Consider the following 14,259-nt stretch of genomic DNA (forward strand, 5'->3'; position numbering starts at 1 on the left):
TTTTTGTCGCCATTGCAGGTTATATTAACCCTATTCGTACTAGGGGGGGCTCTTTCTGTTCGGAAGTCAAACTATTGGTAATAGCTCCTGAAATAATAGAGCTTTTGCCGTCAAATTTTCTGTAAATTCCTAACTTTTATTTTGCTTCAAAAAAAAAAAATAAATTTGACACCTAAATATTTTCACACCTTGAGCATGATGACATTTCTGACAGTAAGGTGTCACAAAAATTGACACTTTTCCAATACAAATTTATTTTTAATGTCAATTATATCGTTTAAACCGTAATTTATTGAATATTTAGGATAAAATAAGCATTTTAAACTCAGGCAACTTTTTTCTAAAGCTTTTGTTAGAATACAATAGCTATTTATAAGAACAATGGAAAATTTCGGTTTTTGCTCACTGTGGGCATGATGAGTGACGTCATCAAAAAAAATTTTGTCAAAAGTTACCTTACGTGACAAGGATCTTGTGTGCTAAATTTCATCCAGAAAGACCCACTAGATCAAAAGTTAAGGGGTGGTACAGGAAAAGCCCCCCCCCCCCCTAGTTCTGAACCGCCCCTAAAAGCCTAGTTTGAATAGGGTTAAGACAGACTTTCGAAAAGAGAAACAAGTAAACGGGATGTAACATTTGGCATGAGGATTTTACTAATACAGTTTGTCCTGAAAAAAGAGCGTGGTTTAGATAATAGTAAAATCCTCGTGCCAAATTTTACGTGTCAGCGACCGTGTGGGTTCAAAACCCCAGCTGGGTAATAGCAAAGATTCTCAAAATGGTACTTGATGCCTCTCTGCTTAATGCTCATCAATCAAGAGAAGGATCAAGGGTAAGTGGAGCAATCCAGGGAGAAAGAGTCGCGACCTCCCCTAATTTCGTGTAGATAGCTATCGAAAGAGGAGCCTTCGGGTCGCCTCCGACTGCGGTCGCAGACTTACTTATTTAAAGATTTTTCCGCAAGTGGTTTTTTGCTAAGACTTAGGAAAATTGTTTATGACCCAAAACTGATGTCACCGGCAAAGCCCCTGGACCTCTAAAATTTGACGAATTTTCAAAGTCAATAAAACCCAAAACCACATACTAATCGAAAGCTCTCGAAAAACGATATGGAGGACTTTTAAGTGGACATTACTTGACCCTTTTTCTAAGTATCATTCTCAAAAAAAGTTGTATTTTGGCTTCATTTCCGGTCGATTTTCTCGAGTTAAATTGGGAAATCGACTATATCCACTAAAAAGCATGTTCGTTGCATTTTAATGACACTAACATTTAAGTATGTATTAAAAGTATATATTAACTTTTAATTATTGCCAGCTTCACTGGTGGCAAGCCACGCTTCGTGGTGTTGGGTCCTTGGCCTTTAACAGCACATTCTTCAAATTCCTCCACGGTTAATATCTTAGTGTAAGCCAATGGTGCAAGATTTTGAAGGGATTGTGCACTTTTTGCAAAAAGCATGAAATTTTGCACAGAACTACTTTAGACCTAAATAAACGATTTCAGTCCGGGAGCCCAAAAAATTTTTGCCTTTTTTCCCCTTTTTCAGCCGATTTTTTGCTGACATCAGCTAAAAAATTTTGGCCTAGAGGTCATCTCTGAAAATATGGTCGTGTCATATATCGTTGGATCGGAACATGTATGTAGATTCCAAAAAAGGATTATCTCATACCGTAAAAATCAAGCCAATAAAATTTATTCATTCCGAAAGTGAGTGATGACGTCATCAATTTTTTTTTGCCTAGCAGCTAAGTCTGTAAATATGGTCATATCATATATCGTTGGATCGGAAATTTTATGTAGCCAAAAAAGGATTATCTCATACCATGAAAATTTAGAGAAAAGAAATATTAATGCTCAATGTGAGCACAGTATTTCTGTTAGTAATGGGCTTAAGACTTGTCTAACTTCAACTTTAAGCTTCTTGAAGAATATGAAACATTGTTACATACAGTAATTCTTGTACAAAATGCTAACGGGCAAATTATCGATCTTTTATACACTTCTATGTCTAACTAACGGACAATCGCGGTCGATCGTGATTCATCTTTTGATCTATATAACGTTAGAAAAATATATTAAAAATTTCGTTTTTAAAATCTAGAGCACTTTTAATACATAGGCTTTTATATACACATCTTAAGAACAAATTTATTTTCATTGGTAGACCAGCGACTGAGTCGATTAAAGACCACTGAAAGATCGAAGGGGTGACTAAAACGACAAATATACTTTCCCTATGAGAACCAACAAACGATAAAACGAACAACCTAGAAGGCTATATGTTTTTTCCTAAAATAATGTCAAAAAACTTATCAAGATCTTACAAGATATCGTAAGATCCTACAAGTTCTTACAAGGTGACAAGATCTTACGAGATCTTACTAAGATCTTACAAGAAATGCGCAAGATCTTACAAGATTTTAAAGGAAGTTAAGTTCTTACGAGATCTTATGTAATTTCTTGCAAAGATCTTGTAAGATCTTAAGGTTTGCAAGAAATGAAGATCTTGTAAGAACTTACAAGTCACTCCTAAATTTCAAAAAGAAAAATTTGCAAATTTTCGCCTCAATTAAGTATACAAAGCTTTAACTTACAAGTTCTTACAAAATCTTACACGATTTTTTAATTCAAGAACTTGTAAGAACTTATAAGATCCAACCTTGCAATTTCTTATGGGTTTAGGTACAAATCTTACAAGATCTTGTAAGATTTAAAGGTTCACAAGAAACGAGAAATTTTAAAATCTTGCAAATTATACCAAAATTTCAAAGTGAAATTTTTTACAAATGTTCACCTCAATTAAGTATACAAAGCTTTAACTTACAAGTTCTTACAAGAACTTACACGATTTTTTAATTCAAGTACTTGTAAGAACTTACAAGATCCAACCTTGTAATTTCTTATGCGGTTTAGGTTATCAAATCTTACAAGATCTTGTAAGAACCAAAATTTCAAAAAGGAAATTTTTACAAATGTTCACCTCAATTAAGTATACAAAGCTTTAACTTACAAGTTCTTACAAGAACTTACACGTTTTTTTAATTCAAGAACTTGTAAGAACTTACAAGATCCAACCTTGCAATTTCTTATGCATTTACAGCAGGTTATCAAATCTTGTAAGACCAGGTCTAAAAACATTTACATTGGTATATGAAAGAAGGAAAAAGGCAGTTTCTATAAAAAACTTTTGCGCAATTTCTTACAAAGCCATACAAGATCTTACATCCCGTAAAAAAGTACAGATTTTTATAAGAAATTTTATAAAACTTATTTGGCTCAAAGTCATCGAAAAACAAGCCTGGATTTGAAAAGTGAAGGTCAGATCTAAGTATTAAAAAGAATTGTAGAGTTTATAAGCCTGCCAAATTTGATATAAACATGAAGGTAAAAAGAAAAATAGATGGAGAGAAAATGAATTTTTTCTTCCCTTGATCCCTATTTATTCGCTATTATGAACGCGTTATAATAGACCACATATCAATGGAAGCACGCGCGTATCATTTCACTGGATTTTTATTCATAATGGCCACTTTTGACGAGATGCAGTTCGATGGTTTTTTCTGATATCTCAACATCTATTTATCCTAAAAAGAGGATTCCCTGGCTTGAAAACATTGTGATATCTTTCTCAAAAAGCTTCAAAATGGTAACTAAAGCAGTGGGGAAGAAAAGTTGTTTGAATTATGGCTTGAAAGCAGAGTGTTGGGTCTGTATGCTTGAGAAATGAATGGTACATTGAAAGCTGAGAAATTGAACATCTTTCCTAGAACCAAAGCTGAATTGAGAGTTATCTACATAAGTGACTAGACTGAAACTTACTCAAGATATTTCTACAGCTTTGATGTTTCCAAAACACTGGAAATTTTGCTGCCCGCCCGATAGATTTACAAGCGGCTTGATGTCAAAGTTAGTATACTTCTAGGGCAAGAGATGTTGTGTGTTGGTGAGGTTTGCTTTTGACAAGTGAAATAAGTTTAATTTGTAAATATGGTCTGTCTTCTTTCATTTCTAAAGTGCCTTTTTCAAAAATATTCAACATTTTGTAATGCAGGATGTATTTCATCTCTTTTGGCTATTCAATTACCTTTCGAAATGTTATTGTGTGGTATATCTTTTGGCTGACTTGAAGTTTTTGTCCCTTTAGATATTAACAACAAAAAATAAAAAATATGACAACAACAAATGAATCACACAAGGATAAACTCGAAACATTATTTCGAATTTGTAAATCCAGTATCACGAAAAATGACAGGTATGGCAATCCCAAACGTGTTGATATTTTTTGTGACTTGATCAAAAAGTGTAATGGCGTTGATGTTAGTTCAGAAAGTGAAGATGTTTTCCCGAAAACACTTTGTTGTTTATGCTACAACAAACTTTATAAACTCAACCGTAAAAAATCTATCAAAGAATTGGACATTGTTAGTTACAATGTTCACAATGATAATGACTGTGATGTCTGTTATGCTAATGATGAAATCGGTGACGTGTCTAACAAGCCTAACGAGAAGCAACAACTTCATTTGGCACTAATAGACAGTCTATTTAAGGATGCTGGATTTGATGAGATCAGGACTCAGGATGATGATATCAAGAGAACATACATTACATCTCTAAGAATGAATGAAATGTTTGTACCAGAAATTGTATTTATCATTTTGAGCGATAATTCATTCAAATGCTCAGTTTATAACCAGGAGGTCATCCTTGACATTGAAAATATTGAAAACTCAATTATTACAGACATAAACGCAAACAACATTACTAACTTTTTCAGAAATCACAACATTTGTGGTGGTATTGATGGTTTTGAGGAAGTAATATTCAAGAGGTTGGAGTATTCAGAAGACCCACTCCCAAATGCTAATCTTGAGACACGTGAACATTTATACCTACCTTGTCGAGATGAATTCACGAAAATCAGACATAAAAATTGCCAGTTTTTTGTCAAACAGGGAGAGACTTTATGCAAAGTTTGCTCAAATTACAAAAGTAAAACATTATGGAAAATGAAATCAAGAACTGGTGCATCAAATGAACCTTCACGTAAGAAAATCCGAGTTTCTGGAGACTCACACGTTAAGTATGCAGTATTATCCAGGGACGAGCTTGAAGAAAGACTCAGAAATGTTCAACAGCAAAAAAGAGATGCTCTCAGAAAGGTTTCAATACTTTCTAATCGCATTTCTAAGTCAGTATTTGAGGAGGGTGTGAGAACTGGAGACAAACATCATGAGCTTTTCAAAACAATAATTCATCCCAAACGTGTTGATATTTTTTGTGACTTGATCAAAAAGTGTAATGGCGTTGATGTTAGTTCAGAAAGTGAAGATGTTTTCCCGAAAACACTTTGTTGTTTATGCTACAACAAACTTTATAAACTCAACCGTAAAAAATCTATCAAAGAATTGGACATTGTTAGTTACAATGTTCACAATGATAATGACTGTGATGTCTGTTATGCTAATGATGAAATCGGTGACGTGTCTAACAAGCCTAACGAGAAGCAACAACTTCATTTGGCACTAATAGACAGTCTATTTAAGGATGCTGGATTTGATGAGATCAGGACTCAGGATGATGATATCAAGAGAACATACATTACATCTCTAAGAATGAATGAAATGTTTGTACCAGAAAATTGTATTTATCATTTTGAGCGATAATTCATTCAAATGCTCAGTTTATAACCAGGAGGTCATCCTTGACATTGAAAATATTGAAAACTCAATTATTACAGACATAAACGCAAACAACATTACTAACTTTTTCAGAAATCACAACATTTGTGGTGGTATTGATGGTTTTGAGGAAGTAATATTCAAGAGGTTGGAGTATTCAGAAGACCCACTCCCAAATGCTAATCTTGAGACACGTGAACATTTATACCTACCTTGTCGAGATGAATTCACGAAAATCAGACATAAAAATTGCCAGTTTTTTGTCAAACACAGGGAGAGACTTTATGCAAAGTTTGCTCAAATTACAAAAGTAAAACATTATGGAAAATGAAATCAAGAACTGGTGCATCAAATGAACCTTCACGTAAGAAAATCCGAGTTTCTGGAGACTCACACGTTAAGTATGCAGTATTATCCAGGGACGAGCTTGAAGAAAGACTCAGAAATGTTCAACAGCAAAAAAGAGATGCTCTCAGAAAGGTTTCAATACTTTCTAATCGCATTTCTAAGTCAGTATTTGAGGAGGGTGTGAGAACTGGAGACAAACATCATGAGCTTTTCAAAACAATAATTCAATCCAAATCAGAAAACGAAGTTGGATTTGATGAAGATTCCCCACAATTTCTTTTGTGGCAGCAGCAAAGAGAACAGGCGTCTAAGAAAAATCCCAGGACAATGAGGTGGCATCCATTGATAATAAGGTATATAAATTGTAGTACTAGTATTCAAAATCGGTATAATTTGTCTTTAAACTTTACCTCAGTGAAAAGAAATAGTTCCATATTGCATTTTTGTTGTTAACTGATTTTTTTCAAATTTGTTTTAACAAAGATTAAGCTATTTTTTTAGAAATAAGAGTTTCAAATTTTATTTAGATGGTGCCTCAGCATTTACTACAAGTCACCGGCTGCTTACAAACAGATGTCAAATAAAGATTTAAATTTTCTGAGACTACCCACTGTTGCAACACTTAAATCTTACACTCAATTTACAAAACCACAATCGCGATTTGACCCTGAAATCATTAAAAGACTGGTAATCGACTCACGTATGAAAGACCTCAAAGAATTTGAAACTCATGTGTCAATCTTATTCGATGAGATGAAGATTAAGAGCGACCTTGTTTATCAGCGGTAACTTTCCTTTTTTCAATGTGGGATTTTTCATTGATTTTAACATTTTACTGATAAGGCTATATTTTATATTCCATACTTTTCTTTTAGTCTGTAACCTTTTGGCCCAAGGGCACTAGGGTTTGCGGATATATGGGGTATGTGTTGGAAGACACCTTCAAAAACTGACCCTTAAGAGACTTTTTTACATTTTTTCTCTCGAAATTAAGAAAAAATTTCCAAAAATCATTTTCTGTCCCCCGTCCTTTTAGTTTAAGATTGGAGTTCCATAACAGCAAATAAAGAAATTTCTAAAAAAAAAATTATCTTATTTTATTCAGAAGCACCGGAAAGATTATTGGATTCACAAATTTGGATGAGATGAATGAGGAACTAGAAGAATTCAAAACACGCATGGAGAAAACTGATGATAACGATCCCATGTTGGTGAAAGAACTCTCAACCCAAGTGTTGGTGTTTATGGTTCGTGGAATCTTTCAAAAGCTTCATTATCCTTTTGGATATTTCAGTTCACGAGGAATGTCGGGTGTACAACTTCTACCATTGACATTAAAAGCAATGGAAGTTTTAACAAGTATTGGATTTAAAGTTCGAGCAATAGTTGCAGATGGAGCTTCACCCAATAGGAAACTTTTTCATCTCCTAGCTGAGGAAGAAGGTGCTCATTGGTTCTGGAACCCTTACATTGAAAACCTCAAAACATATCTCTTCGCTGATGTACCACACCTCCTCAAAACTACTCGAAATTGTTTCGAAAACTCCCTATGGAATTTGAACACCAGGCATCTTCATGTAAGTTTCTTTTATAATACTTCAAGCTGAAGTAATTTTAGGCCCGTTTTATATATCTTATTTTTATTTCGGTCAAAATTTAGGAAAAACTCATCAGAGTCCTATATTGAAAGGATTATTGCAAGTGTGGTATATAATATGTATTTCACTCTACAATTTGTTCTTCGCAGCTGGATGGTCAAAACATGTCCTGGAAGCATATCGTGGAGCTTTATGAAGGAGACCTTGGGCTCAATAAAGATGGGGAACTTCAAAATGTGGCACTTGGTCTCAGAAAACTTCATCGATTACGAGAAGAGCACATCAAATTGACACCTAGAACTCGGATGACAGTTAAACTGGCTGCACAGGTATTATATTTTTATTTTTTTATTGTATTTCTCAATGGGAACGAAATGCTGAAAGGGTGAAGATTTACTTTGACTCTAAAGCTTTTATAGATAAAAGAGCAGTAGCAGTAATAGTAGTAGTAGTAGATAAATGTTATTAAATCTTCAATTCTTATTTCTTCAGGTCCTGAGTAAAACAACAGCTAATGCTTTGGTCGACCAAAATCGACATGACACAAAATCAACCATCAAGTTTGTTGAAATGTTTGACAAGGTGTTTGATTGTCTCAACGTCTCTAAGCCTAATAACGTCGGCGTCAAAGGTGGTGGGGACATATCAAAACAAGAAGAGAAGAAATTGTTTCGTAAAACTGACAAGGATACCTACACTGATTGGCAAGATGAACGTTTTAAGGTAACACACTTAACTAGCAATATTACATTTGAAAGGCCATCTTGAAATGACCTCTAGCATATATTTTAAATTTATGATCGTCTTAAATATCGTTTTATTGTTAAACTCGGAAGCCCTTATAGTCATGTTGCTATTTTCACAGCCAAATTTCTTACCTTAAAGAAATAATGTATTTATTTGATTGATTTAATTTAATCTTTTTTTATTTTTTTTCATTTTAGTTCTTGAAAGATAAATTCCTTGTTGGTTTTCTGGAACGTTGGGAAAAACAAGTTGAAGAGAATCAAAACATGTCAAAAGAAGCAAAAGCTCGTTGCCTCTTGAGTCCACAGACACGGGAAGGATGGAGGTTGACTGGTGAGTTGACTCAATCCTAGCTAATTGTTAGAGGCATATATTTGTATACTTCTAATTATTAATGCTTTCTTAAGACCTGAACAAAGTCAATAGTCTGGCTAATTGTCGTGACAGTGCTACTTCCTTAATAAGCAGGTATAGTTTTGTCTGTCAATAAGGATATTTGAAATATTGCAAGCCTAAAATGATGAACTGTAATTTCTTTTTTCAGTGAATTCGTTTATCGAGTTGGGACAAGAACTGTTAAAAAGGCCAGACGTGAAATTCCTATTCTCTGAACGATTCTCCCAAGATCCTCTCGAGGAGTATTTCGGAAGACAGAGATATCAAGGTGGATGCGAAGAAAATCCATCTGAATCGCAATTCTCTTACCAACATGTCACGTTGAATGCCATGAGTGCAGATTTGATTCGAGGTCTTATTGATTGTTTTTTTGTGGGTTGTTACTTTTTGGTTCTTTGTTTTTATTTTGTTATTGTTGTTGGTTTTAAGGTTTGTCGCTGTTTTGTTTTGTTGGTTTTCAACTTTTGTCCTTGTTGCGTTAAGTTGGTGAAAATGATTTCTCGCTCTGTTTGAATGTTTTTGATTTTTAGTTTGACACGCGTTTTCTGAATTTTAATTAGCTTTTTCAGATTAAAACCAATTGTCATGGGAAAAATCAAGAAACATGTAAAATTGACATTCACGATACCAGATCACTACCAAGAAGGGGAAAGCTATAATTTTCCTTTACAGAAGGTTTATTTGTTTAGCATTTGCTTTAATTTTTAATTTTTATTTTATCTTTTGAAAAACAGAAAAATTTATTTATTTTATAGACATTAGATCATTGTATATATTTGTTTTTAACTGTACATATTATCATACTTTTATAGACATTAGATCATTGTATATATTTGTTTTTAACTGTACATATTATCATCATTTTGCCAGTCAACAGCGGTTCTGGGAAATATATTCTCTTATAAAAAAAATGTACTTCCAAAGTTCAGAGTTTATTTGGGTTAATTTGGGTCTAACTAGATCGGGACCCCTATTCAGCCCTATCCGAAAGTTAGTCTGATTCGTCAACCTTGAGAATACGACAAAGAGAAGTACGTTTCACAAAAATAACATGTCTAACAGCTTTAGCTTTTTTTCAAAACACAAAATTTCGCAAATGGCCTAATTCGCGAAATTTTCTGACATTTTAAATGATATCAAATCAGAAATGTTTTCGTTAAAGCCTTTAAAAATATTTGCTACCGAGCTAGGGCTCGCTGACTTTTGTTTGCTAATAAAAACAAGTTTTTAACCTTGCACATTCTTGTTGTTGGGGATTCCCTATTGTCTCCGGGGAATCTATTTGAAATTCAGAAAGTATAGATAGAGCTTCTAGTCGGAATCCCCTCTTAAAGGCCCACTCAAACCACAATTTAGCGGGAAATTTTCTGCAGAGACACAAGTTGATGTGTATAAACATCAAATAAATCAGTTCGGCAAATTGCATAGATCCGCAACGTTGCAATATTCCGCGACGTTGCGGTTTTTCGTAGCATTTCCCCAGGGTTGCGCTGCTATTTTACGCAACGCTTTCAATTGAAGCTTGTGACTTTAAAAATCATTGCCTACCAATTTTCTTCTAAACACATGCAAAATCAGGCAAAAACGCGCTTTTTTGAACGAAGTAGCATTTCTTCCAAGAATGATAGTGAATAATCGCTAGGTAGGAAATTAATATGCTAGGGTGAAAAGTTTCCTTTTGGGTTGTTCTTCAAAATTAGCACATTATTTTGGGACCCGAGTCCAGGCCCTGCGATGCCGATTTTGGTCCAAAGGCCAGAGCTGCGAAATTATGCAGCAGTAAAGCTGCGGTATTTCGCAACGTTGCGGAATATCACATCGCTACAGATGCAGAATTTCGCAGCGTTGCGGATCTGTGCAATTTCCCGAACTGTAAATAAACAGATAATTAGCAATAAACTTTTGTGAAATTAAAAATTCCTGTGGAAAAAGCGGTCAAAGTGGTCAAAGCCGCGGGGTCACATAGGCAAAAAATTATGATATGCTGTTGAGCCTTCTTTTTTCAACCTGTATCAGCGACTTAAATCATTCTAACAGTCTTTCATAAAAAGGACATAATATGGAACGAGGCCAAAAATTTTATAGGATTTCAAAGAAATTTATGCAATTTATAATCCCCTTATTAAGGTATATTGTTCATTTTAAGTATTGTAACTAAGGGAACCCGCATACCCCAATGGAAATCTCTCAACACATTTAGTGCCTCCCATTAAAAAAGGAAGTGAAGAAATAACCCTGTTAAAAATGTGATAACAAATTGTGTTAAAGGGGCTTTTGTAGTGAGTGGTATACTACTATTTGGCAACCAAGTGGTAATAATTAGGAAAGGGAAAGAATAAAGCGAGGTTCAATTAGAAAAATGATAATTGCACGTGATGTGATGACTTGATAAATATGACAGCTGAATAAAATCATAAATCTAGAAACAATTACAAAAAATGCCATTATGGGAGAAGATTCAGATAATTTGAAAAATATTTGGTTTGAAAATCTTACACTTTATGAATAAAAAAATTGTTGGTCATATATACTCAGGCTAAGTACAAACCAAAATTTATACTCAAGTATATAATGATTTTCTCAATCCTGGTTCAGCAATTTGAGAAGCTGGCTTCTCAAGTTTTTCTCCATCAGTTTTCTTAGACTTTTCTCTTGAAAATCTTCTTTTCAAGACTTGCACAAAAGCTCTCACATAAGATCTGAGTCTCAAATCAATCCACTTTTCCAAAATCTGTTTGAACAAAATTTTTTTCAAGCTTTCATTGTTCAGAGTCTTGCTAAGTTCTTCCCATCCTTTTAAAACCAAGTAGTTTTTCATCAGCCTGGTCAGCAACAAATCACGCAAGTCTTGAGATTTATAATCTCTTAAAAATTTCACATTCAAAACTCGTCGAACAACCATTTCGATTCTACGGAAGAAAATGAAGGAGACATCCTTTAAATAAATCAAGCCACCTCGGTCTTGTGTTAAAGTCCATTTCCTCGTAAACTCTAAAAAGCTGTTTGTGGAGTGCTTTTCAGCACCCCTCAGCTGAATAGAAGAAAAAAATCTCAATGAACAGCCTGCTGCTTCGCGAGTTGACAGTCTTGGTGACTTTACTAGACGATAAAACCTCTTCTTAAAACAGTTGATAATAAAGCCACCAACATATGCAACTATTTCTTGTTCAGACTTTGAGAATGGTATGTCTGTTGTGTCGCTCTCCGCCTTTTCCGTCAGGGTTGAATTTTCAAGTTTAAGAATTCCTTTGGCAATTTCTATTGATAGTATGTGTGCCACTGAGAAGAATTCAGCTGAGTTAGCTGACACCACATGCACCCAGAACAATTTTCCATTCAAAGATGTTAGTTCACTCCAGAATTTTTCCAAACCTGTATCTTTGTGAAGTTTGAATTTTGATGAAATTTCTAAGATAGCTTTACAGTGTTTAGAACAGGATAAAATAAATTGAGGTGTTTCTTGTAGTCTCAATAGGTCCTGGCACAAGGCTCTTCTGAGGTTTCCAGGTGTCTGTATGTTTTCAATAACAATGTTGTTGATGGGGTCATTAACTATTTCTGTCAATACGTCCACTACTAATCGTTTCGATTCTTTCAGTATGTCCTTCTCTGATGTTTGCAAACCTAAAAAGTAGAAAAATGCCTTATGGTAAAAAATATCAAAGAAGATTACACAAATCAAAGAAAGGAAAATACCCCACTTACAATCATAATAAAAGAGTACTGTGAAAAAAGGTAATTTGTAACAATAGAAGGAAATTTGAATTCTCAGGATCGTATTTCAATAAAATTGTAAAAGGAGGGGAAGGAAAGGAAGAAAAGGTTACCTGTTCTGTCATCTTTCTTCTTCTTAGATTTTGCTGGGCCTTGGCTTGGGTCCTTTTCTGAAGAAAAATAAAAACATGCAAATGAGTATTGCTTCACTAATAAATCACAATATTATCATAAGTCATGGTACCATCATGACAAGAGTTTTCAAAAATACAAACATGGTGAAATTTCAGCTTTTTATTGTGAATTCACCTCAAAAGACAAGTGATTTTCTCCTGTAGAACCATGAAGTCAGGTAACTTGCATCAGTGGAGGGAAACTTGTATAGTCATCAAATGACTGACCCATCAAAGCAGCAAAATTTCAAAAGAAATGAACTACGGGTACGCAGCTCCACCTCAAAGCTCTTCTCTGCAATTTTTTTATTCAAATTTGTATTTTAATGACCAGCCAGGTCAATCATTTGAGGGCTGTGCATGTTAGCCTCCAATGATGCAAGTTACCCAATCTCACGGTATTATATTACATCAAACGTGTCAGTCAAAAGTTCAATAAAAAAACATTTGATCAATGCTGAACATTTATTTCTATCACTTAAAGTATTTACTTTTTTATACAAAAGGAGATAAAAGCAAATATAAATAAAGAATTCTGCCTGACTGGGATTTATCTAGCTGGGCTGAGGAGTGTATGAGGTTTCAAGATAAGATATTGTTATCAAATAAAACATACCACACTTTTCAACATGTTTTTTGTAAGCATGTTTCCTAACATATTTCTTCTTGCAAAGTGGACAAAAAAGATCATCTTTATTATTGGAAGATGTGTTGGCTTCGTGTGATATTTCAGGTACATTTTCCAGTTGAACTTCTTCATTAGTAGCACCACCAGCATTTTCAACTTCTTCAAGAATGTTTTGATCAAAATCTACATCTTCAAGCATCATTTCATGGGAATCACTTTCCACTGCTAGGTGAACCTCTTCAACTTGTGTTTTATCTTTTAGAGAATCGTCATCCAAAAGCATAATTTCATAATCAATCTCATCATAATTTTCGTCAAAAAACTCATCAACCTCAGAAACATGTGAACTGTCGAGCGCCATATTGAAATTTGGAAATTTTTCAAAAAACGCGTTTGTTTATAAAATTTTATTACACATCAACTTGTGCCCCTTATGAAAATTAGCCAATCAGATTGGAAGAAAAAGAAAAACAAACAGAAGCGCGATTTTCAAAAGCTATTATACTTGCGCTATTTATTTGAATTTCCTGCTTCCAGTGAGTGTTCATAAAAGAATGAATGACATTTACTCTCCATCTATTTTTCTTTTTACCTTCATGATATAAAGGAATGCTGGTACAAGAATACACGTTTTTTTTTATAAGAACAAACTATATAAGAACATAAGGCTTCGAGCCCAAAAATTTAAGAACATTCTAAGAACATACTAAGGCTTTGGAGACTTAAAAACATGCAACTTCTTAAGAAATTACATCAAAATGCTCAAAAAATGCTGAAAATAAGAACATTTTAAGAACATTTTTAGGCTTCAATTCCAAAAAACTAAGAACATCAGAACAGCCTTGTAATGACATGTCGTTTACGTGAAGAAATACCCTTGTATCCGCCTCTTCATGGTTGCAAGGTGAAATGAACGAAGATGGCAGCTGGCCATTGTTGGTAACACAATTCACATCGTAGGCACAAGTAAC

The 14,259-nt window shown here is 34.2% G+C and overlaps 2 protein-coding genes across 2 annotated transcripts; one reads left to right on the top strand and one right to left on the bottom strand.

The window, feature by feature from the left end:
• Nucleotides 1–5,970: 5,970 nt before the first annotated feature.
• On the top strand, nt 5,971–9,678 carry LOC136803816 (uncharacterized). The gene is made up of 8 exons (XM_067060542.1): nt 5,971–6,385; nt 6,560–6,817; nt 7,138–7,609; nt 7,780–7,959; nt 8,123–8,353; nt 8,575–8,710; nt 8,922–9,202; nt 9,586–9,678. The coding sequence occupies exons 1-8, from the start codon at nt 6,012–6,014 to the stop codon at nt 9,676–9,678; spliced, it is 2,025 nt and encodes a 674-aa protein (XP_066916643.1). The 5' UTR covers nt 5,971–6,011.
• A 1,481-nt stretch (nt 9,679–11,159) lies between these two features.
• Nucleotides 11,160–13,649, bottom strand: LOC136803817 (uncharacterized). The gene is made up of 3 exons (XM_067060543.1): nt 13,277–13,649; nt 12,601–12,657; nt 11,160–12,397 (listed from the first exon to the last, which is right to left on the bottom strand). Exons 1-3 carry the CDS (start codon nt 13,647–13,649, stop codon nt 11,334–11,336), a joined length of 1,494 nt encoding a protein of 497 aa, XP_066916644.1. The 3' UTR covers nt 11,160–11,333.
• Between the last annotated feature and the right edge of the window lie 610 nt (nt 13,650–14,259).

The sequence above is a fragment of the Clytia hemisphaerica genome, unplaced genomic scaffold, assembly GCF_902728285.1.
Source record: "Clytia hemisphaerica strain Z4C2 unplaced genomic scaffold, Clytia hemisphaerica genome assembly, whole genome shotgun sequence".
Taxonomy (NCBI): Eukaryota; Metazoa; Cnidaria; class Hydrozoa; order Leptothecata; family Clytiidae; genus Clytia; species Clytia hemisphaerica.